This window comes from Trachinotus anak, unplaced genomic scaffold, assembly GCF_046630095.1.
Source record: "Trachinotus anak isolate AG129_WGS33_773 ecotype Australia unplaced genomic scaffold, CSIRO_AGI_Tana_v1 ptg000021l, whole genome shotgun sequence".
Taxonomy (NCBI): Eukaryota; Metazoa; Chordata; class Actinopteri; order Carangiformes; family Carangidae; genus Trachinotus; species Trachinotus anak.
In genome coordinates, this window is record NW_027273872.1 from 12,203,283 (window position 1) to 12,229,186 (window position 25,904).

At 40.6% G+C, this 25,904-nt stretch overlaps 1 protein-coding gene across 4 annotated transcripts in view; it reads right to left on the reverse strand.

Annotated features, from left to right (window-relative positions):
- fat2 (FAT atypical cadherin 2) overlaps positions 1-25,904 on the reverse strand; it is a 136,844-nt gene that overhangs the window by 49,823 nt on the left and 61,117 nt on the right. For all 4 annotated transcript variants that reach the window (XM_071458163.1, XM_071458161.1, XM_071458162.1 and 1 more), the window contains 10 exons: positions 24,627-24,834; positions 14,345-14,484; positions 13,695-13,757; positions 11,830-12,042; positions 10,717-10,927; positions 5,964-9,631; positions 5,061-5,457; positions 3,017-3,216; positions 1,863-2,016; positions 597-830 (listed from right to left, as the gene is read on the reverse strand). In XM_071458163.1, the coding sequence (XP_071314264.1) occupies positions 597-830; positions 1,863-2,016; positions 3,017-3,216; positions 5,061-5,457; positions 5,964-9,631; positions 10,717-10,927; positions 11,830-12,042; positions 13,695-13,757; positions 14,345-14,484; positions 24,627-24,834 (5,488 nt within the window). The remainder of the gene's footprint in view (positions 1-596; positions 831-1,862; positions 2,017-3,016; positions 3,217-5,060; positions 5,458-5,963; positions 9,632-10,716; positions 10,928-11,829; positions 12,043-13,694; positions 13,758-14,344; positions 14,485-24,626; positions 24,835-25,904) is intronic.

Consider the following 25,904-nt stretch of genomic DNA (forward strand, 5'->3'; position numbering starts at 1 on the left):
TGTTGTTTGAAAAATACTGAAGCCCTATATGACTTTTCTTGGTATCACAACTTAACTCAACGTAACACTTATGGCCTTTTCCTTTGATGCCATCCCCTGGACATAGTTAACATCGTAAGAAACAACTGAACGATTTACTAGAAACTGGAGCTGAATACTGATTATAAACACAACCAACAGAAGCTACAAAACTTTGAAATTACTGCGGCCTAATGAGCAGGTAGTAGACTGTAATGCTCCCAGGGTTAATGCGTGGGCAGTGAATAACTACGACAGCTGGAATGAAACGGAGGAACAGTTTCAGGCGGGCGTTTCAGAAAGCAAACTCTGTCAGGAACAGCTGAGTCTTTTATTATGTTTAGGATCAGTAATACCACCGTCGTACACACACGTACTGTACACACACAAAGGTAAGCCTGTGTATTAGGCTTTAATAGTGTAAAATGGATCGCTGATACCAGGACTATAAGGATGTCACAACATGTTCTGACCTGAGAAAACTACATAATCTTCTCTATGGTCTTATTGTATTCTAAGTCTCATTTGAATTGACACAGCAGCCAAAATGACATTAGAAAAACTCAGCAGCAGCCTACCAGTGTCTGGGTCTTTGGCGTATATGACAGCGATGGGTGTCCGGACGGTCGTGTTGTCAAACACAGTGACCTCGTAGTGGCTGGAGGAGAAGCGAGGCGGGTTGTCGTTCATGTCCTGAATCATCAGCAGGATGTCTGCCTGACAGGACCTCCCGCCGCCATCCGTCGCCTTCGCCACCAGGTTGTATTCGACCTCCCTCTCACGGTCCAACACAGCCAGAGTGAACAGCTCACCTGGAGAAAAGTGGGGAGAGTAGTGAAGTCACAAATTCAAAATCAGTTTTTCACCTAGTCTAAAGTTTTCCATGGCATACAACGAAATACATTTTACTTACAAAAGAACTGAATATTTTTTTTATTGTAAATTACTTATCTTAATTTATTCTGTTAGTACTTCCTACTGCGACCTTTTATTTATCACCTGGTATCAGTAGAAATTCACCTGGTTTCCAATCTTTACTATGAAATGTTTAGTGGACTGGCTTCGTTATATTGTTAAATCTGCCCTGTTGAAGCTATCGTAGCCTGTTGGTTCTGTTGTATCATAAACACGTAACCCTACTCTTCCAGAGAATAGCCCTTCAAAAGATGAATGTTTTGTGTAAAGGTATGAGAGTTGGTGGCACAGAAACGTTTCCTGAAGAAACTCTTAAAACTCTGCTGCCTTGTTGCTGGCCAGCTCACCAGTTAGCAAACTAGCCTCGTGCTACAGTACCAACAGTGCTGTTTACTGAGCCTCTTCCTGATGTGTAAACTGCTCCTGTTTAGCATATTCACCATGCTCCCTTGCTTTATAAGCATGAATGTCAAAGTAAAGCTGAGCCTGTTATAAATTCAGTGTGAGGAATGTGGACATTTTGACCTGCTGGTGGCTCTGACTGAAAAGTCACTGGCTCACTTCAACTTTTGGGATGAAATAACTGTCATGATATTTGTAGCAAAGTGTCAGCCCACCGACTGTGTGACATTCCTGTCTCTACATCCTCTCTGTTAGCATGGCTACAAACTGTCTGATATCCTCCAGGCAATCAGCTGGCATTGAAGACAGGAGACAAAGATGTTATGACAGAAATAAAGTGTGATGGATGTCAATGAGGCGCCTCTGAAAACAGGGGAAATAACTAATGACAAGAGAAATGCTTTTCGCTCTCACACAGTACAGAGCCTGTGTGAGTACCTTCTGCAGAGCGCTGATGGTATCGCCAGTTCAAACACCCCACTTAGGGGGAGCGCTTGTGTTTTGACCCCAAACAGACACCATCATACCTGTCCTGTGGTTGAGATGGAACTTGTCTGCATCAGGACCGTGGAGGGTGTAGGAGATCTGGCCATTAGCTCCCACGTCCGGATCTGAAGCTGAAACCTTCAGCACAAACATGCTGGAGGGTGAGTTTTCCATCACCACCTCTGTGTAGACCAGCTGGAACAGGAGGATAATAACAATAATCAGGCCCCATTTGCATAGCACTTTTCTCAGTGAAGCTACTGATTTCTGGATACATAAAATGATATAGACAGAAAAAGTTTACACATTTTTTTTATGATATTAAGAGCTGGAGAAGCAAATCTGAAAAATAAATCACACTGAAAAATAATAATATTTTTCAGGTATTTTCATGTTTTGCAAAAATGCCACAATAAAATTTAAGATCACTTTCCAAGATAACTGAAATTAATCACATCACATCTGCTATATATTCTCTGCTGGTAAATTAATTTTATTTTAAATGTTTATTTGTATAGGGACTGGTACTGTCTATGGCATAAACCAATACCAGATTCCATAGCATTTATAGCCTAAGCTAATTTGCATTTGCCTCCTAGATGGGCCATTAAAATATATAATTTAATAATGATTAGTAAATATTCCCTTTACTAGTTTATGGTATTTTTATGTGTTGCAGTATCAATATTTTATTTTCCATTAACAGCAACAGGTGCCAGCTCCAAACATTTAGTTTTTAGGAAAGAACTAATTCTATTTTTACTTGACAAATTTACTACAGTGCTATATTTATTACATGTTTTTGTTCTGTGTGGGCTGCAGAGTAAAGTTTTCCAACACAGGATGCTGTTGTTGGTCTTAAAAAGTAACCATTTTTGTGCAGAAACCACATATTTTTAATGCATTGTTTCTTCACTAAAAGCCTCCAATCAAACAAGACTAATGAGATTCTTTATCAGTAAAGGTTTTAGGAGGCACTGAGAAACAGGTGGGGCGCTTTATTTACAGTTACAATTAAAGGTGTAAAGAAAAAAAAGAAAATAGGATAAAATTTAATTTCCCTTAAGAGTTGCTAGACTATTGTACAGAGCATGGGAGTGTGTCTGACAAGCTGTTGTTGGACAGTGATAGTGAAGGTAATTTGATGCTGTGATGAATCTTATCTGTAAACAAAAGGGTGAAATAACTTCCTGACCTGTTCGCACAGTGGACTGTTGTCATTAATGTCCAGCACATGGACGTCCACAGTAACTGGAGCCTCAAACTTCCCATCAGTGGCGGTGACTTTGAGTGTGTATCTGTCTTTGGTCTCTCGGTCCAGACGTTCTTTCACGATCAAACCCCATTCGCCCTCGTCCTCCTGGATGATGGCAAACTGGCCCAACGGGTCCCCGTCTGGAGGAGTAATGGAGAGCTGAGTTACTAGGCACTTTCTTTGGTAACAGTCCCATATTTTCCAGACAATTCCCCCAAAAAATGTTCTAAAGAATTTGCTGGCTTGGCACTTATTGTTACAGAAACTGAGGAAGCTAATTGCTACAGTAATGAAGTGCCTACGTGTCATATTCAAGTTTTAAAGGAAAAAAAGTAAATAATGCAGTTGGGAAGTGAAAAATCATTTATACACAGACGTCAAGATCCATCAGAGTTTCCCAGAAAAACAAACAAAAATTCTTAATTTTTGATTAGACAGAAATTGTGCCATTTGTGACTATATTTTACAGGTCCACTGTATGGAGATTAGGTAGAAATATGTTTGTAAGTATAATGGCTGAGTTCTTCTTTGTTGTCTGCTTTTGCTTTCATCATAGTGTCTCTCCTACTGTGCATCATATTCTGAGAAATATTAAGTTTACTTTACATTAACAGTTTTCTTATGTGATACAGAAATGTCTTTGATACTGAGTACCGATGCCATGTTGTTCCTGTTGAATAATTCAGTAATTTCTGTTGTGGATGAAGTTTGACATTAGGCTGACTCACCTGCGTACTTTATATTTATTGTTTTCTTTCCATCCTCTAGCAAACTTTTTGGAAAAGAAACTTCAACTGTTTTATACTCTGACTAGGCAGCCGACACCACCTGGTGAAGGCGCCCATCAGTGTGTATGTTACAGCAGATTGCATCACAGCCAGTCAGCCACCTTATTTGACAGATGACATGCGCAGATGGAGCCGCTACAGGCATCTGTCCTGCTCATCAAACAAATGCTTCAACCTCAAAAAGGGAAATGTATGAAGTCTTTGCACCTGTCAAAAGTTGTCGTACAAGTCTTGTGACTGATGTGTTTACCTGTGGTGTGGGTTTTCTTGGCAATGACAAAACCTTATGAAGTGCTACTGTACATAAACAGCCTGCAGCACTATGAGGAATAGGAGTATAACTCACTTCATTCAATTAAGTCCACATAGATGGACTTTTTAGCAAAGCACTTCTCACTTTTTAGCAAAAAGGTAAAAGAATTAAGGACAAAAATTTATTTATCATTAAAATCAATACTTTCTCAAAATTTTCTCAGGTGATTTAGTTGCAGGAGAGAAATTTAGACTGCAGACCTCAGTGGTTTTAAAAATCGTGGCTACCGTCCTGATGAGAAATCATAGCAATGTCTTTTGAATTTTGTTGTGTGAAACCGCCCTGCTGTAGACAGACTGCCGAATAAATACAATAATCACATCAATCATTCTGGTTATGAGCAACTTTAACATCCAGTGTTTGCTTCTGTTTTTGTTTCTTTTTGACAAGCCAATGTTAGCATCAGCCAAACATTACCATTTAGAAATAATTCCAATGCAAATATTCCCCTGTTACATTTTCCAAAAACAATGTTGTGACAGCAAACTCCTTTAGAATGGTACAGGTTTAACTGTCTGGAGAAAAATAGAAGATTTGCATTAATTCAAGGCTTTGTTTTTGTTGTTAGCCACAGGATATCCAGTTTGTATTCCTGCCTTGTCAGGTTGTCAACCTGTTTTTCTTTGTGATTTATCTATGGCTGAGTAACATTATACTGTGACTCAGCGATTAACAGAGATTTCACTCACTCTTAGAGAAAACCATGCAAATATGATCACAGTTGAGTATATCCGTGACATACAATTACACTTGTGCGCACACAGACACACTCACAACCTTAGTGACCAGCACAAATGACTAAAAATACAAAAGAAAAACAGACACACAGCCCCAAATCCACTGACCCACACATACTCAAAAACACACATTCAGACAAACACACCTGTGATGTAACATGTCACTAGGCGGTTCTCCAGAGACACATCAGCATCTGTGGTCGTCATGGAGATGATGACTTCACCCGGACTGCTGTTCTCCACCACTGAGCCGCGGTAAATGTCATCAGAGAACTTTGGTGGGTTGTCATTCTCGTCCGTCACTGTTACCTCCACCAGGACACTGGACGACAGCTTGTTGTCGCCGCCGTGATCTGTTGCGACTACGTTGAACCTGTAGACTCTGGTTGCCTCACAGTCCGTCTCCTGTGTAGTTGTGATCCAGCCGCTCTCGCCATCAATGGAAAACACCTCGGTGACCCTGGTTGAGATGTCATCAGGCAGTGACTCCAAGCTGTAGGTTACAAGACCATTGGTGTCTGTGTCTGGGTCATTGGCGGTCACCTGTGGGTCAATATTAACAATGGTTGGTGGTTGCATTTCAAGTTTTGAGCGTTCACTCATTATTACAAGTTGTTAGCTGACATGGAAAGTAAACATAGCACATAACACGTGGATTTGTAGCAGTTTACAATTGAAACCTGTCAAATGGGAGATATTCTAGCTTGAAAGGCTTTGACATCTGACACAATTACAAGCTCTTCTACAAAGTTTAGTTTTTTGTTTTTACATGTACTAAATACATAAGATACAGAACATCAATATGAAATTTGGAGATATGAATCCACAGAGATAGAGTAGCCTTATTCCCATGCCCCTTGTGTTTGCGTTAAGCTAATCTAAACACAGCAGAATACATTCAACTGATGTAAAAGCAGTTGAAAGTTGGGTTTTGTGAAACTAATCAAGGGCTACATCAATGTACTTCACAATGTGGATGAAAAACATACTTTAAAAAGCATTTTGCTTCTCCCTCTCTAGCCAAATCAATAATACTTCCTTTTTCATACCTGAATAACGGTGGTTCCAGCAGGCATGTTCTCAGCAAGGAAGGCCCTGTATGGGCTTGCATCAAACACTGGCTGGTTATCATTCACGTCCTGGACTTGGATGCTGACAGACACCAGTGATGCCACATCAGTCCCATTGTGGTTCCCCTGGGCAATCACATCTATCTGGTACCACTTGGTCTTTTCATGGTCAATGGTCTTCTGCAACAGCAAAGTTCCACTTTCTTTGTCCAAGGTGAACACTTTGTCTTTGTTGCTTTCAACTGTGTTCCCATTCACCAGGCTGTAAATGAGTGGCATGTCGGAGTCAGCCCTCACAGAGCCTATATCCGTCCCTATGGGGATGTCTTCAGCAGCTGAAAAGGTGTAGAGAGGCTCAGAGAACTTCGGAAGAGGAACCTCGGGAGGAACCACTTTGACTTGAACAGGGACTGTTGAGTTGTAGAATGGGAAGCTACCATCACGAGCCTTGACTTTGAAGTTGAAGATCTTATTCTCCATACCAACAAGACTCTCTTTGACACTCACAATTCCGGTGAAAGGGTTGATCTCAATAATGTCTTCTGTCACTTCTTCTGCTTCATCTACAGTGTAGGTGACATCTGCATTTTTGCCATCATCTGCATCATAAGCCATGATCTGAATGACAGGGGAGCCTTTATTTACAGTTGACTGAATTGAAACCTGGTATTCTGATGCTTTGAACTGAGGTATGTTGTCATTCTCATCTGTAAGAATAATCTTTACTGTGCAAAAGGCCACTTTTCCACCGCCATCTTTTGCCATCACTTTAATAGCTATGACTCTCTGGGCTGGGTTTTCTCTGTCCAATGGCTGTGTCGTAACAATCTGACCATTATTATTGATGGCAAATTTCTCATCAGCAAGTTTGTTGATGATGGTGTAGTCAACACTGCCATACGGCCCATCATCAGGGTCAATGGCAGCTAATCGGATCACACGAGTTCCTGCTTCTGCATTTTCAGCTAGCTCTGCCTCGTAGATGCTCTGTTTAAAGTACGGACTATGCCTGTTGCTGTTAATCATGTCAATGTTGACTGGTGCTGTTTTCTGAAACACCCCGTCAGACACTGCCACTGTCAGGTTATAGTAAGGATCCAAATTCCTCTTACAGACGTTAGAAAAGGAGATGATTCCTGAGGATTCATTTATGTTGAAGTAACGACCTTCGTTTCCTGAGAGGATTTTATACTTGAGGTTATTCAGGTCACCGGTGTCGGGATCTGAAGCTTGGATTTTGATGACTATGTGGCCACATTTTGCCATTTCATCCAGTGTGGCTTCATACTGAGAGCTGACAAAATCTGGTGGGTTGTCATTGACATCTGTGACATTTACAAAGACACTAGCTTCACTGCTAAGAGGGACAGTGCCATTGTCGGTGGCTTTGATTTTCAAATTAAAGTGTTTTGTGTTTTCATGATCCAGCACCTGTTTTGTGAAAATCAACCCATTCTGTGGGTCAATCTCAAAGAAATCAGTCTCATTCCCCTCTGTTTTCACCATCTTGAAGGTCAAATCTTTATTTCTGCCAGAGTCCCTGTCAGAGGCAGACAGCTGTATCACTGAAGTGCCAACTGGGAGCCCTTCAGCAATGTTCACACTGTACAGTGGTTTGAAAAAAACTGGTGCATTATCATTCACATCCTCCACTTCTATTTCTATTGAGGCCTCAGAGAAAGCTCCAGTCACAGAGTCAGTAGCTCGAACTGTCAAAACGTGCATGGTCTGACTCTCGTAGTCGAGGGGGTTGGTGACAGTCAATACACCTGTTTTGAAATCAATGTGAAAGTGCTTTGAGGCGTTTTCCTCTTCAAGATTGTAGATGAGCCGATAGCCTTCTGGATTTCTGGCCTGAACATGTAAGATGGTGGTGAAGGGAGGAACGTTTTCGGGGACTTTCAGCGGGTAAAGAAGAGTCTGGAAAACTGGGTTGGTTCGATTTCTCACTTGAATAGTAAGCTGTGCCACTGTGCTCTGACTGGGCTCCCCCTCGTCTACAGCCAAGACTGTCAATGCATACTTATTCAGGGCTTCAAAGTCAAGAGGCCTCTGAAGAGACACGTCGCCTACATCAGGATCTATTCTGAAGAGGTCATACTCCTCCTCTAGTGAGTACATGATGGATCCATTTTCCCCCAAATCTCTATCGATGGCAGTTACTTGATACAAAACATCTCCTGGTTCAGAGTCTTCAGATATCATCATTGAAAATGGCAAGTTTAGAAACTGTGGGGAATTGTCATTGACATCATCTATAAAAACCTTGACCTGAGTTGTAGCTGTCCTGGGTGGTGTTCTCATGTCTTGTACCTTCACCACTACATCATACACATCTTGTTCCTCTCTGTCAAAAGGGATACCTGTTGTTTCAAGCACGCCTGATGTCTGGGAAATTGCAAACCTCCCCATTGGGTTTAGCACAGAATACAAAAGAGGCTCATTTAAATAACAACCTGTAACTTTTAGTGCTGCCAAAGTTTTCACCGTCTTCAGGTTTTCTGTAACGCTTGCTGAATACACTTTCTGCTCAAATCCAAGATCACTTACTGTTAGGTTTGTTACATTTACCATGATAGTAGCTGAGTCTTTGAAGAGGCCGTCAGAGGCTTTGACAACTAGATGATAGAATTGCCTAAATTCAGACACATTGCTCACAGTAATGATTCCAGTGGTGGGATGAATGGAAAATGCATTGTGAAGATTCCCCTCAGTGATGCTGTATGAGACTGCCGAGTCGGGGTCATGTGCCATGACGTGCACAACCTCTGTATCTCTGACAGTTGGGAAAATGATGGATGGCTCGTACACTGGGGTGGTGAATTGTGGTGGGCAGTCATTCAGGTCCAGGATGTGAACAGTGACCTTGGCAGGCTCTGCTGCATACAGTGATGGCTCCCCTGAGTCCTTTACTTGCACCGTGAAGTGATACTCAGCCCTGGCTTCAAAGTCAACTGGTGAAATTAAAGAGATAGTGCCCATACTTGAGTCTATCTTGAAGACTTTCAGGGCCTCTGGTTCAAGGATCTGATACACCAGCAGAGAATTAGCATCCCTGTCTGCATCTGAAGCCTGGATGACCAGTGGGGTGTTTCTTTCTCCCATCACCATGCTGTTTATGTGAGCGGCTTCACTTATTTGCCCTAAGTACTCCTTCTGTTGAAAAACAGGAGCATTGTCATTCTCGTCAATCACGTAGATGTAAACGACAGTCTTGGACAAGGCTCCAGCTGTGGTGGAACCTGTAACTTTGAGCTCATAAGAGGCACAGCTCTCAAAATCAAGGTGCTTCTGCGTTGAAATCAGCCCAGTGTAGGGGTTGATATGGAATGTCCCATTTGGATTGCCACTTTCTATCCCATAATGAACTGCAGCAGGGCTGGAAGCTGAGATGGTGACCACTGGTGTTCTGAGCACACTTAATTCACTAATCTCTGTTAGGTATTCATCTGAAGGGAAGGCGGGTGGGGTTTGGTCGGAAATGCGGATGTGGACATGGATGGAGCAGAGGTCACTGCGCTGAGGGAAGCCCTGATCAGTGGCTTTCACTGTCAGGTGGAACCGGTCCTGTGGCTGGAGGTCCAAAGGTTTAGAGACACTGATGGAGCCCATCTCAGGATCTATGGAGAAGATGTTGTCGATGTTACCTGCAGGTGAGGAAATATTGTGTTAGACAAATTAACTACTCAGAATGCTATCAGTCTTGTCATTTTAATCCTGATACACTGTTTCAATCATAAACCTTTTCCCCCACTTTTTCATAGATTTCATTCTACTGTACTTTAGATTAGATGTACTTTACCAGGTAATTTATCCGTTATATTATATATTAGAAATAATGTGTTAATTAGTGAGCTTTACGTGCAGGTAGCTGGACTTTGTTACCTTTGAGCAGAGCCAGGCTAACTGTCTCAACTGTTTCCAGCATTTGTGCTAAGCAGGGTAATTGGCTGCTGGCTCCAGCTGAGAATTGTATTTACCTCAGTGTTTTTCAATATCAATCTGTGTCAAGATTTGTAGAAATAACAGTGCATTTTTTGAGCATACATCTTTGATAAGCTTTATTCTGTCTACTGCATTTAAACAAGAGACACGGCTCTGTGAACAGTTATATTTCTCTCACCCTATTTGCCATTTTTTTCTCTGGTTTTAAGAAGGAAAAGTCTTAAAGGTTGAATCTGAAACAGAATTAGTTATTAAGAAGGATGTTCTTTGCCGTATAAAACACACAGTTTGGGTTATGCACCATGCTCTGCCACACATTTTCCCAACCACTTTGATCATACATGAACAGCAATATTCCCTGGATAAATCCTACACTACTGCAGGAGAATGCAAGTTGTATGGCTCAGCCATTCTCTCAGAAGGTCAAGATGCTTCAGCTCCGTGTGGAGAGCAAAGAGAGGCAATAAAGTGATAGAGATTAACGGAAGACTGAGACCGCAAGGTTGAAATTCAAATCCCAAAATGGAAATCATGGCAGGGAAGGTAATTGAGATACACTCTGCTCTCTCTCAGGTATCATCATTGTGCCCTTAAACCCGCTCCTTCACTGGAGCCAAGTCGACATTCAAAGGCTGTAGTTGTCTGTGGCGGATCGCAGCAGTCAATGCTGGAAAATGTCTGGCGGCTCCCAGTTGTGAATATGTGTCTGAATGAATGTGAAGCAGAGTGAAGCTGGAAGGGAGCAGGCATAAATAGAAGAGAAAAATTAAGCCCCTTTGCTGCTCACCGGAGTGCAGAGAGTAGCTGATGTCGGCATTGCTGCCCATGTCTTTGTCCAGTGCTTTGACCCGGATAACCTCAGAGCCAGTAGGGGCCAGGTTGGAGATGCTGGCCTCGTACCGAGGGCTGAGGAAAGCTGGTGAGTGGTCGTTACAGTCCTCCACATGAACCACCACCTTCACAAAGTTCCTCTTCACAGGGATCTCCTGATCACGCACCTGAGGAGCAGCAAAGAAAAGCGTTTGTGTCTGTGGTGGTAAGAGACGATTAGGGCTGTTAGAGTAGCAACTGCTGGACAAAAATAATGAAACATATACTGGTAATAAAACAAGTAAAAATCATGCATTTTTTGCTGCTGTTTTTCATGAGTTAGGAGTTTCTTGTTCTTTGTCTTTATATTAAGTTTGCGTGCCATGTCTTTATAATAGTTCATGCATATTTCAAATATAAAAACTCAAATTACTGTCCACTTTTTTGTTGCATTGCATTGTGAATGTCTAACATTTTTGTTTTAATGTCCTGCTTTTCTTGTAAACTGATTTCATCTAAGGTCAAATAAAGTTGCATTTGTTAACAGAGCATGTTTAAATGGAACAGTGTCATGAAAAAGTAAATTTGGTCTGTTGGAATTTTTTTTTTGAATTTCATGCTACTTTACAGGTTGAGAAAACCCTCATCTTTCTTCAGCTGAATAAACCATTTCAAAACCAATGAATTAGCTGAGAGTGAAGCTATTTGTGTTTCACCATAAAAAGCTGTATCGTATAAGAGATAAGTTTGTATAAGGACAGCAATGGTAATATTCACCAAAGTGTTTTTACAGAAAGGTTTAAAACACCATATACAATTAAATAGATAAGAAATGAAAGTAAATAACAACAGAATAATGGCAAATAAAGATCTTTGTGAAGCTGTTTAATCTGAACTTCATATATTTTAATGACTGTTAATTTTAAGAGGAATGAAAATTTGATATCTACAATTCTGTGACAACTGGAAAAACTCCCTCTGCTGAGGAAGATCGTGAGATATGATAGAAAGCTCCAGAAGAGCTAAAATAACTTGCTTATGTACATTACAGGTCAAGACTCAAGTTGCGCTGAGAAAACTGTATCATTACCATCACGATCAGAGTATGAATAGAGATCATCTCGTAGTCAAGCTCCTCTGTCATCACCAGGACTCCACTCTTTGGGTCCAGGTGGAAGAACTTGGTGCTGTCTGGATGGAGGCTGCTGTGGATGGAGTACACCAGCTTACTGTTGGTGTCAGCGTCCTGGGCGCTGATCTGCAGGATGTCCTTCCACGGGGAGGTATCCTCAGGAACCCTCACCTTAAATTACACAAGAGCGGACCAGGAAATGGGTGTTTTATTTCAGGATAATAAAAAACAAATACCAAACTGAGGCAGAGTTTGAGAAGTGGCTGTGAAACTGAATTCTTTAACTTTGACATTTCAATTTGAAGACTATTTTTATTCATAACAGCGGTCAGACTGAGGACAGAAGGTGATTTTGAGAAAGAAATTGTTCTGTTAGAGCAGAGACGGGACCAGAGAGGCTGTTGATTACTGTGATTAAGAAAACAACAGTGATGCAGCAGCTTCATCCAACAGACAGTCTGTTGGATGTCCCGATAATCATAGTAAGGAATGGTGGCAGGAGGTTTTAATATTTCTCAACATTTAAATTTAAGGTGCTACATTTTTAAATAAATCTATAACTACTTCCCTGGTTACCACAAAGGCCACAACAGAAATTATTTAAGCCTGGCTGATCAAAGGATCAATGAGCATCATCATTATAGCCCAGCAGGATCAAGGTTAGGAGTTAAAGTGTAACTACTTGATATATAAATTTAAAAAATAAAGAAGTGGCTAGGCTAAGAAAAATATTCACCATCAGACTTTGTCTTTTTGGGTTCAGCAGTTTCTTGTATTTTCTTACAGTCCAGTGTTTCTGAAACTGGGGGGGGGGCTTAGAGCCATTGCAGGAGGGGCAACTTAAGTTGATAGACTTTGAGCAACACCACTCAATGTGACAGTAGTAGTATGATGTAGTATGAAATGGAAAGACTTTTGGCAGAGAAGAAAAGACAGTTAGGATACTTGAAAATCTTAAGGATCCACAATTTGCATCAAAACTTGCACTCAGAATCAAAACTCAGATAAATCTGAACACAAAGATACAGTACACATAATTTCAGATTCAGTGTGATTTTAACTGTTTTAGGATCACCTTAATTCCAGTGTCCATTGCCAGTGAACATCATCCTGAGAATCATCACATTTTGAAGTTTTCTTCAGTATCAAAGTAATCCAGTAATGACTATCAGCACATCCCCGGGAACTGCTGATAGCTAATTCAGCATACCTTTAATGGTGCCAGTTTACCAAAATGTAAACAAATATAGGCTATAAAAACCACAGTTCAAGTTGTAGCTCACAACTATGACACTGACTCCATAGCAACATTATACTTCCTTATCTACATCCGTCAAAGACCCCAGATTATGTGAACTGTAGTTCCAAAATTTGGAGCTGGATTATCCTTCAAAGAAAAGTAAAGAAAAGAAGAAAAGAAAAAAGAAGTGATGTTCATTAATCCAACATGCAAGTCACATCTAGAATGTGATGAATCTTACTGTTTACTGTTAATACTATATTTCAGCTTCAAGTGGGCGACATAGCAGAAAAAGTTTGAAAAATCCTGGTACAGTCTGTGATGAAAAGTTGGTTTGCTTAGATATAATTGTGGTAAAGGGCCCCTACAAACAGTCTGCTTAAAGACTTTCACTCCTGTGATTGTAGAGGGACAACAGTACTTGACTGCTTTTCACACCTGGCTGCATCTCTGACATACACTCAATTACCTGTAAAGAATGTCCTCTTGGGTAATCTTGCTGTAATAACTCACCCGTGAACTCTGCTACTCAGAATTCTGTATTCAAATGACATGATCTACTGGCTCTCTCCTCAATTCTCACCTCGTACAGCGGCTTCAGGAAGACCGGACGGTGCTCATTCATGTCCAGCACACGGATGTAGGCCTGCGGTTTGGAAATGGAATACACAAGGTTTGAGAAAATAGATGCTCGGCATTTATGACATTAAATATGGAAGGTGGTGCTTCAAAGCCGCTTCACATGCAGCACCTGATCCACTGCTGCCTGCAGGACTTCAGATTAGATTTTAAACCAGGGATTTTCGAAATCAAATGAGAACATGAATAAAGTTGTTGGATGTTTTTGTTTAATGCAGCTGGTTCAGCGCAGTGGGTTCATTAGCACAGAGACTTTACAGTGTCATCACTCATTCACCTTTTTTTTTTCTTTTATCTTAAACATGAGAGGAAAATGTCAATTTGTTGATTTGTTGTATTATGTTGTTACACCATCCACCATGTTATATGACTATAAGCCAGTTGTAAATTGTGAGAGCCCACAAGCTCAGGAAGCAAGGACAAACAAGTCTGCAAAAAGTCAACAGGGTCGGGTTTAATTATCCAATCTGGCATCAGTATGAAAAAAATATAGATTTTCATTTGTTACATTTAGCATATATTTACCATTCTCATTTGCTTTAATCAAAAAAAGTCATTATTTCCTTAACAAGTACTTTGTTCATTTTTCCTCACCTGCGTGGTGGCGCTGTGGTGTCCGTCGGTGACCCGCACTGTCAGGTTGTAGTTGGAGCGCTGAGCTGCATCGAGCCGGCGGGCGATCAAGATGGTTCCAGTATTCCTCTGGATGTCAAAGTCCTTTTCCTCATCACCACCTGAAAGGCAGATGGATGAGGGGAATAGACAGGTTGAGAGAAATAAAAAAGAGGTTTATTCCATCTGCTGCCGAGGCTACAGTATGTGGGGTTATAGATCAGCCCGTGTCCGGCTGTCAGATATAATATCTTAGATGATATGTCAGACTCTGCCGGTCTGATTTTGACTGGTTGCAGAAGTGATGCATCTTGGCATCGTCCTCCAGCGTCTGAAGACTCACTGTGATTTCCCTGTGGGGGGCGCTATTATTAATGATCCACTTTCTAACTTTGAAAAGTCAAAACTTCTTCAGCATCAGTTGCAGGTGGAAGAAATGTATATGGATGATACACTTTTAATTATTTCTCTGGCTGCATGTTCCAGCTTTTTCAACTCTCTAAGTTTTTCCTGTTTGAACTTATGGGTCTAAAGACAGAGGATGTGCTGTGATATACTAATTGTAAAGCTTCTAAAGGATTAACAAAAAAACAAATCTCGTCCTGGCTTAGATAAAAAACAGAAATGGGACTTTTGAAAATGTGTGTTTGTAAAAATATTTTGGGCAGAGTGTTTCTGATGAATTCCTGCTGTAAAGTTATTGAATTCAAATAGAACAAAAAAGTAGAGGAGAATAAAGACAGAGGGAGAGTGAAATAGATTTTCTTTGCTTCACATGAATCCATCCATCACAGCAGGACATTTTGATGGCCTCTTGTTTACAGACCAAGCTGAGAAACCAACTGAGACACTCAGACCCTCTATAACAGCCGCTACACTCTGACTGTTCACCTCTCTATCTGAATTGTTTAACCTTGTCTCTGTTTCCTGTCCTCCTGCCTAAAATAGTGGTGGATGGTGTCGGGACGACTGAGTGAGGAAATTAATAAATGTTAATCAATTAATATTATCCAGTCTTAATCTTGAAATATAATCCAGGAAGTCCGGTTTTAGTAATATAATGAATGAGCGAATGAATGAATGAATGAATGAGCAAATTAATGCTATTTTTATGATTGTTTCTGGCATACAGATATGACCAGCCCAAAGTGGGTTAAGAGAAAGGACAAGACCAAAGTGTAACATATACATTGCCAACTAGGCTTGGGAGATATCCAAAATATCCAAGTTTGCATATAACGAAAAACATCACATATGGTGGGAAATATTAAATATTATTGAATATCAGCCTAAGTCTATTTACAACAACGGAGTAAAATTCAAAAATGGAGAAAAAACATTTTGACATTTTGTTTTTAAGATTTATGTGTTTAAATGCTCATCAGACATTGAAGCACGGCACAGTCGCTTTTAATACTCACAGGCTGGATTCTAAAACTCTGGAGACTTATCAAGGTGGTATTTACAACAATCACAAGGTAAACGGTAGAAATACTGAAGATCTCAGGGGTAGTTACTATGTATTCTGGTAGGAAAAGCCATGAAATTGTTCTTGTTCTTGCCAACAGTAGGTGTCTTGTTTATACGATTTAATGTTCTCACTTTATTTATTTACTTTATTTATCCTGATTTATCTGAATATTGACCGACTGCAGACTTTCTTTTTTTTTTCTTTCCTTTCTTACATCATTTAATTGAATCATCATCTAAATGAGTCATACTGTACTTTAAGTCCATCTGGTCCCCTCATCTCTCCTTTGCTTCCTTTATCTTCTCTGCCTTTTCTCTCTCTCCATTTCTCTGCAGGTTGCGTGTATGTAAGCTAGAAAGGTAAACCTCATGCCTGCTCAGCCAGATGGTGTTTATTAAGATATCCATCTTGCAAAGGACCAAACAAACATACACACACACACACACACACACACACACGTATATTTCTATTATGTGAGGGTTGAGGCTGCTCGTTTACACTGCAGCGTTTATGTGAAAAGAACAATAAGGCATGAGAAATTTCAAATCTAATTTTCTACCTCTGAATGTTTTGCCTTTTGTTTTCTTACATTTACATGAACACAAACACACACTCTCTTTTCTGCTCCCAATCGATAGATAGAGGTCTATTTCTGTCAGTCATGCCGTAATGACTGAGCTGAAACACTGCACACTAACCATCCACATTGACAAATCTATTTAACCGATTTAGATTTCCAAAGCCCTGGATTGACCAACTGTCAGAAACACATCAGCACCCAGGAAGCCTTTCATCAGAACAAAAATGACTAAATCAGATTTATGAAGGTATGTCACTGACATACTTATCCATCCATTCATCCACTGACCCTCTAGGTGTTAATCTGGTCTGAGCTACGGTGGCAACAAGGCCAGATGAGCGGCCTCACGACCATCAGTCATTCAACAGACCATCCCTGACTTTCGCACAGTACAAGCTTATATGTAGAACAATATGTCACATAAATGGTCATTTTGCAGACCAGAAGAAAGGAAGGTTGATGCAGAGTAGTAAACACACATCTAGACAAAGATCTAATGGGTAACATTAGTGATAATGCACAGAGCCACAAATTAGTGCCCCTGATCAATATTTAAACAGAAAATCAAATGACTATTTATGATGTTACAGAGACTGCAATGAAGCGAGAGAGAATTCTGAAGCTGTGCAGAGCTTTTAAGGCTTTTTAGGTCATTGTTTTGGTTTTTAGAGCACATTTTTGTTGTTTGGGTTTGGTCTGAACAAAGTTGAAGATCACCTTGTGAAGAAAGTGGAGCATTTAGCAACTAAAGAGACAGGAGTTGGTTGTCAGATGGACACAAGCACCACCGTCCTGTCCGTCTGTTTTATTCCGTCTTACTTCAAAGTGAATACTAGAGGCAGTGTGACTGTATACAAAGTGGGTGGAAATAACTAGCCACGCTCACTTTGATATGAGAATGTTCGAGCTTAAGCAAAAATACTTCCAGAGGCTTTATGAATCTGTTTCATTAATGTACAGAGACAAGAGGAAAAAGGAGAAACTGGATTGAAATCACTGCCCAGACTGTGACCTAATTCACTGTGGATATTCATGGTCCCCAGAGGATGAATCCCAATGATTTAAGTGCAATCCTAACCTTTCCTCAAACCCACCATCAAGCCAAATTCCTTCCAAATACCAAAATCTATGGGGCATCAAATTTTCAGTGTTTCATTTATTTATTTTTTTTTGTTTTGAATAATGATATGACCCATCCTGTAGTGCTACTCTCAGGACAAAAAATGTATATTTTTGGCCCCAAGAAGAATAAAGAGCTGTTTTTTTTATCTCACTTATGTATCACAGGGTATAATACAGGTTTGCAGTGCTTTCTTAGAGAGCTCAGGCTGGGGACGAACTGCTTCTGTAAAACCCAGTGAGAGGTAGAAATAAACGTGACTTGGGCTGCCTCAGTGCCAGGGTTCAAATCCAACCCATGGCCCTTTGCTGCATGTCATCCCCTCTCTCTCCCGAAAAATTACTTTTAAAAAAAGAAATAAACATGACTCGACTTGTATGAATCATTCTCTATCTTTTTCCACTGTGGAGGATCAGTACAGGAACTGGTTGAAACAATGCGTTCTCCCTTGATCCTCAAGGGCTCAAACTTAGGCAGGTCAACTAAGTTATCAGAATAACTGATCAGCTAAGAGGGCAGCAAACATTCCCCCTTCAGGGCAAGTCCAGGAGGGTACGTTGAAATGACCACAAAACAGATGTCTTTTTTCGCTGCAGCTTCCTCCAGTAAATGCTCCCAGGCATAATAAAAGGAGCTTTATTTCCTCAACTCGTCCTGTGTCTGCCTCGGGGGTCTCCCCTCCAGGTACCGGACCTGCCTCAGAAGCTCTGCTGAGGAGAGGAGGAACAGCTGGGTGTTGTCCTCACCCTGCTCACAGAGAGGCAGGTCAACTTTCCTGCTGAGAGAATCATCTTCTGTGATTTGATCTGCAGATATATTATTTGAGTCACTGCTCAGAAGTTGTGACAACAAGGTGAGGGTCAGGAATGAAGATTGATTCTTTCCTTTGACTCTCTTCACTCTTGCTGTGCAACGCAGCTGCTATAACTTCTGCCAAAGTGCAACAAACAGTTAAACTTTAGACCATAGAAATACTTTTCGACTATTCATCAATGGAAAAGTTAGGCAAGACTTTCACTAGACATTGTTTACTCAGACATCTCAAGTTGGCCAAATATAGTTTTTATGTCAGCTTTGGTCAGACTGAAATCCGGACTTCTGACAAATTATCTGTGCCAGATAATGTTTGGAACACGCATAGACCAACAGGGGTACGACAGGCTTTGAAAACTCACCTATGACAGCCAGAAAGGCAATTATTTAATCAGTAGATCAATACAAAGTTTATTTAATTGTGTAATTTTATCTGTTATCGAAACATGTAACAAATATTCTCAGGCTGCAGCTTCTTGAATCGGCAGAATTGCTGATAGTCTCTGTTTTTTATCGTTGTAGACTGCTAATTATAAATGAATGAATGAATGAATTTATTTTTTGGGCTTTCTATGCCTTTATTATAGATTAGTGGTGACTGACAGGAAAGGGGGTAGAGAGAGGGGAATAACATGCAGGAAAGAGTTGGACTAGTCGGGAGTCGAACCGGTGACTGCCTGAGTGTCTTGCGCTCAACATGGTACGTGCCCGAGCCACTTGACTACCGGGTCGCCCCTAATCTTTAATTTTTTTTGATTGATTTGATTTGATTTGATTTTGTTGATTGGACAAAACAAGCAATTTGAAGACATTGGGCAATACATTTGCAAATGATAAGATTCATGGCTTTGGGTCATAGTAAAGTAAAGAAATCTGCGTTAGTTGTGAGCATTTTATGCAAAGACTTATTTTTGCCTTCACATGCTTTTTCATTTTAAGCACTTTTGGATGCCTGAAGAAGAAGTAAACTATTCTGAATTTCACATGAAAAAAAGAGAAGAAAGAGAAGGAAAAATACCTAAAAACTAACTATTTAATGGAGTAGAAATATGTTTTTGTTCTTCTTTGATATCATCTTAAACATCTCACAACCTGTACGATTCATCTTGCTACCCCTCAGGGGTCTCTGACCCCCAGGCTGGGAGCCACTGAGTGGTAGAGAAAACCAAACCAAATTATTCATCACTGAGTTTAGTTTAGTTTTCTCTGCTGATGAAAGGCATGAGAGGTGGTGGAAAACAAGTTCAGTCAGACTATTATTTCTAAGGTGAAGATTGAACTTTCATGCTAAAACGGAAAATTTTCTGAATTTACCTAGCAATATCATGATATTATTCAACATACTGTCCACTCCTTACTGGACCTTAAACTGCAATCTGACCCTTTACTCAAAAGGAAAGGACTTCTCACACTTTTCATTCTCACTGTGTTTCTATCACAAGCTATCAGGAAACCCTGCTGGATTCAGACCCAGAGCCTGAACTTGTCCTCTCAGAGCAGATGCTTAACCATCCCCTGCAGGGGACAAATCTCATCCTCCAGCAGAGAGCTGCGGCCTCGGACCTGCAGGTGCTGACCCTCATCCCGACCGCATTACACCCAGCTGGGACCCACTCCAGCACATGGATCTGAGACCACAGTCCAGGGGGACGCTGCCACCATCCACATACAGCAAAGTTGCAGCCCTCGCCTGCTATCCTGTCGCTGATGTAGTGCTTCCACTCTCAACCCAGCGTGTTGTTTTTGTGCAGATTCACAGGAGGTGTTTGAATTATTTTGACAGCATGGGAAGTCTTCATTTGTCTCTCTGAGTTATCTCACGGACAGAGAGTGTCGATAGGCATCTGGTTTCTGCTGCTGGTGTGGGGAGGGGGGTAAAGCGGGGTGATTAAAATCTGATCATATCGGCATGGGGGAGGGGGCCTGTGACACAGCAGCCCTCATCTGCCAAGGCTGTGATCAGGTTCAGTGATACACAACTGTGAAGCAGACCGAGGTGGAAGAGAATAGAATAAAAGAGAAGAAAAATATGGTCATCAGTCTCCAGTTTTATGGAGTGAGAGGATGGGTTGATCTGACGGTTGACAAGCCCTCAGTGATAATTACCAAGTTATGTTTGCAGACCACACAGGGAGAAAAACGTTGCACAATTATCTGACACTACAGCAAACACTTCAGCTCTGATTGATTGAACACAGAGCTTTCAAAGCGACTGCGACCACAGAATAAATAACACAACACAGAGGTGGAAACAGATGACATAGGTTTACTACGAACAGCTTGGAGGTAGTTGTAAATATAAATCATAACGTGCCCTTTTTACTGAGCTACATTTCTCCTGTGGCTGCAGCTGCTAAATGTTCCAAAGATGAAATCTGTTTGTACATAACATGAGATAATATCATGAAATGTTATGCAATTCTACCTGGAAAACTACCTCGACCAGCAACCGCATTATGATAAAGCTTATATATTAATGCATCAGTATTTTATAGTGATAATAAATCTAACCAAAGACCATTTGTCACCTTGACTGACCTGGTTTTGATACTTTGGTAGTTTTACAGGTAAATGTACTTTTTGAATGCAAACAACTTTTTTCGACTTGTATTTTGATAAAGTGTCTCTAAGTGTCCTGAATAAGAAAACTTTATTTAAAACCACCCTGCCATTTGAGAAAATGTAAATGAGTAAAATTCAGTCCTGAACCTAATGACTCAACAGTCAATTGTGTAGTTCACTAAATTCTTCAAACAAACTCTATTTCCCATAAGCCCTTGATCTCTGGGGGCTAAATGTCACGGTTCCACAAAATGAGTGAGTCCATGAGCGAGTTGAATAGTTGTGGAGTTCAGACAAGTCGGTAAAAATGGCAGAACAGACGGGACAAAAGGTGTTCACGATTTTAGATGACAGCTAAAAAAGAGGACATAAGAAGAGAGTACTTGTGGTTTTGTTTTGTAGTTTTGTTCTGGTGTTTCCGGGCCAGATGAGAAATATAATCCCTTCAGTGTCTTCAGTGCCTACCCTAGGATGTTCCACCAGTTGGATGAACCCAGAGGATCTCTGCTGGACGGTGTACAGGAGGCATCCTAATGAGATGCCCAAACCACCTCAACTGGCTCCCTTTGACAAGAAGAACTCTGTGGAGGAAACTCTTTCGATCGCTTATCCGCAATCTCGCAAACTTTCTGTCACTAGCCAAAGCTGAAACCCTTAGACGAGGATCTGAAATTTATCATTGTACCTTTTTTCAAACCATGAAAGTTTCAACTTCTAAAAGAAAGTGCTGTTATCAACAAGTTAACGACAGCCTTTCCTGATCAGACTGTGACTGAGGTTTGATTAAGTTTAGGCACAAAAACAACTTGGTTAAGTTTGGGGAAATATTGGGTTAAAATATGTTCTTTATCACAGATAGATAACATTGTACTTTGGGTTAAATTGACTGCTTTCCTAAGATTAGGGGAACTTTGTTGTAATGGAAGCAATAATAAACATGGATAGTTAGGATTGGAAAACGATCATAGCGACACTTAAAAACAAACAAACATTACCTATTGGTTTGAAACAACAAAGCAAGAGCAATCTCCCGAGTTGAAATTCAGTGTTTTGTTGACCCAACTGTCTACCACGACCTCCTCCCTATGTGGACTGCATAACAATGGTACTACCTACTCTCAGAAAGACTAATGACAGAACTAGGGACCACTTATCTTTTGTTTCTTTTTGTTATCATTGTGGTCAGGTAGCAATGGGATGCGCTGATAAATCCAACATGAAAGACACATTAAGTGACAAGCATAATGAAAAATGTGAGAGTAAGGTTCTGAAAACTATTTTGAGGAAAGCGTGTCTGTTTTCTTCTCATGTTTTTATGTTAAAATCACTTTGGAAATGCTTTTTATGAGTCGTGTGTTTACGATGACACGGCAACGAAACAGCAAGTACTCAGGACGATCAGGACTCCTTTGCCTCGTGACATAATGAATGTCATCATACATCCGGTGGCAGCAGCTATGAGACAACTGAATGTCCCCTCAGGGATGCAGAGAGAGTCTGTTGTGTTCTGGCATGGATGGGGCTTGGCACAGCAAAGCGAACAGGAGGAACCTCGGACTTTCTCTGCACATGCTGCCCCGCCTGGCAGGAAAGGGCCTGGCAAACCCCAGCGTGTTTTCCTGCGAGGCTCAAAGGGAATGACACCTCTGGAGTCGGAGTGCCTATTCCCACCTCAGCTAAAAAAATGTTTTCGCGCCTTTTATTTTCCAGAGAGCACTCTGACAGTGACAGTACCTCTTATACTGTTCGGGGCTGAGAGAAGTAAGAATGGAGGGAAAAAGATGAAGGGGAGGATGAGAGGGGAGAGGAGGAAGAGGGAGGAATGGCCAGTCGTTCCTCCCGCGGTGATCTGGCAGGTGATGAGAGGAGGAACACTGCTGATTTATCCTCACAGAGAGAAAACATCCTGCTGGTACCACTGACACCAAGACCTTTTTTTCCTCTCCTCCTCCCCCCTTTTCCCTCGATTCATCCATCACTCTAGGAACACTTAAGCTTCTGCAATGGTAAGATTGTGTTATTTATCTAGCTTTTGTTTGTTGTTTGTTTGTTTCTATCAGTCTATAATTTTAATCTATAATTTCTGATACTCTGACACGCTAATACTTTCTGCTAAAACAGAAAGCTGCATGGCCACTAAGCAAATGTTAAAGAATGAACTGCCTATTATATATATTTATAAACTGAACACATAGCTTTATGCATAACTGAATACATAACCACAAATCATACACATAAACAAAATGAGAGCTTTGAAAAAATCTCAAGCAAAATTGTGAAAATTTTGTGAAAATCATCATCAGGAACCAGTTAATTCATGGTTTTGTCCATAGTTCTGACTCTGTATTCATGTGCATGTATGTGCATGAAGGGGAGGGTATACAGGGATATGCAGGGTGAATGGGGTCAAAGTAAACAGCCACACCCCACTTTTGTTAAGCCTTAAACTGCCCCTTTATGTCAAAAAGTTGTCTTTCAAAATGTGTTTTCTATGGAGTAAATGATCTAGTCCATTACCATTCAAACAAAACACTTCAAAGCCCTTCATACATCAGCAGAGCTTTTCTAGACCAAATTCTTTCTCATTGTATCATGGTCACCTTGTTTCTTCTTTGATTTATTTTTTCCAGCCTCAGCGACAGGATATGAAAGTTGCCCAGAGAGCAACAGCAAATGCTGTGTGAGACAAAGTGTTTTAACTGCCAGGTCACTAAGATATTTTGTGTTCTCCCTCCTCTTAGACCAATGGTTTCTCATGTTGTTTCTAACAATAAGGCAGAAAAGATAAATTGCTGGCCAGCTGACAATGTAGCCCAGAGGACTGGGCTTCTTGAGCCCTGACCTGATTCTCTCAGGCAGCACAGGGATGCAACAGCAGGTTTGGTTTAACAGGAAAGAGAGGTGGTCTAAACATAACCATGAACACAGCAACACTCACAAGTTTCAGCAAACTGGTTAAAACAGTTCTAGGACACAACTAAGTGAACATTAAGAGACTCATTTTGAAGAAGTGGGGTTGATCAAAGAAATAAATTGCAGCACTTTATCATGAGTGACTCCATGAAATTTACACATTAATACTATGTAGCAGCAAAAACATCATAGGGTATATTTTCTTCCTTTAACTCACACTCATATTGTTTGTCTCCGCCCTGCTCAGTCTCTAATATCACTCACTGTTGCAGGAGTTTGCTGACCTTCAGAAAATAACTTGTCTCCAGTTTATATGGAGACTCATAAGGATGGATGATGGTTGTAACCTGTTTGTATTCTCCGGTGTGAGCCGGCGGTTTACAAGTCAGCACTTTGGTGTAAGTGGCAATATGGTGAACGTCAGATATCATTTACTAATATGTTGTGCTGTTTGCCTCAGCTGCAGGAGTTTAATATCAGACAGAGGCAGAGATGGAGAGACTCTCTCTGATCTATAAGAAGTTATTACACTGTGACAACTGAGTTCTGATTTCAGCTGGTTTTTCTGTTTTGTTTTCTGCACTTTATCGATAAATCGTTGGTATTATGGGGATAAATATTAATAGTTTTTTTATCTATCGTTTGTCTTCTTTCAGAGATCATTACCCTTATTTGTGTGCAGCTTGTTTTTCCATCAGAGCTTGAAGTTTATTCTGTTTTTCTCGCAAACAGCTTCTGATCAATACTGTGTCTGTGTGGGTGTGTGTGTGTGTGTGTGTGTGTGTGTGTGTACATTTCCTCTCACCTATGATATCAAACCACCTCAGCCGATGCGTCTCCGTCATGATGATGCCCACCATGTGAGTGACAGGCTCCGTTTCCATGACGGCAAAGGTGAAGTGGGGCTCGTCAAATGTGATTGGCTCAGCGGAGGGGGGTGGGTGGCCCATCCACTCAATGTCAAGTCGAGCTGTGGATGATCGTGATGGGCTGCCCTGGTCTGTGGCTTTAATCTTGGAATTAAAATGGAAATTAAATTAACATTTTAAGAAGGGTTTTGCTAAGAATAGAACAACTGTAAGAGAATCTGTGGTGATACTGGAGGTCTCAGTCAGTCTCCGCCTAACACACAGATTCGAAATATGCTTGTTTGGACCAAGGATATATTCGGAAAGGGAACTGAGAGGATTAAATGATAAGCTGATCAAAAAGAGCATTCATTGGAAAACTATTTTGATAATGGATCCGTTGTGGTTCTTCAACTTCTTCATCATATATGATGAAATAAATAAAATATCTTCAGGTGTAGAAGTGTCGGTCGGACAAAACATGACATCTGAAGACGTAAAGATTCTGGGAAACTGGGATGGGTGTATTTAAATATGTTTTAAGATTTCAAAGACTAAGTGATCAATCAATTAAGTAAGAAAAAGACATATAGGGGCCTTAAAGAACAAATTTTTACCCATTTCCTTATTGTTACAATCAAAATTGATAAAATAATTTGTCTTGTTGTCATGATTCTAATGAGCTATAGATATTATTTACAAATGTTGAAATAATTGCACGGCATTCATGTTTCTGCTAATTATTAAAGGGTGAGGTTGGCAATATATATCTATATTTTATATGTCAGCAAATCCAACTAAAACCAATAATGACAAAAACCATTAAAAACACATCAATGATCATGTTCCTTCATCACCACCTTAGTACATTGTCCTGCTGCCCAAAATACTCACTAGCACACCAAATGTGGATTAATCCACTGCTGAAAATAGTCCCCAACAAAATGCACTATTTCCTCCTGATTTGCGACTTCAGTATCCAACAGTGAGCTGGGGGGCTGAGTGCCGCAGACAGGCTGAGGAAGTGTGAAAGTATTGATAGATGAACTAACACGTTGTTGGTTCTGTTCTTTTCATGGGATTTGTTCATAAAGAAAACATGGAATAACACTGGCCTCATCCTTTAATTATCTGTAAAGGTCATCAATAGAAAGAAACGAGTCATGGCTGCTCTGTGCATCAGTGGAGGAGAAAAAAAAAAGCTTTTTGAAGTTTCCAAAATCCTACAGAGCCTT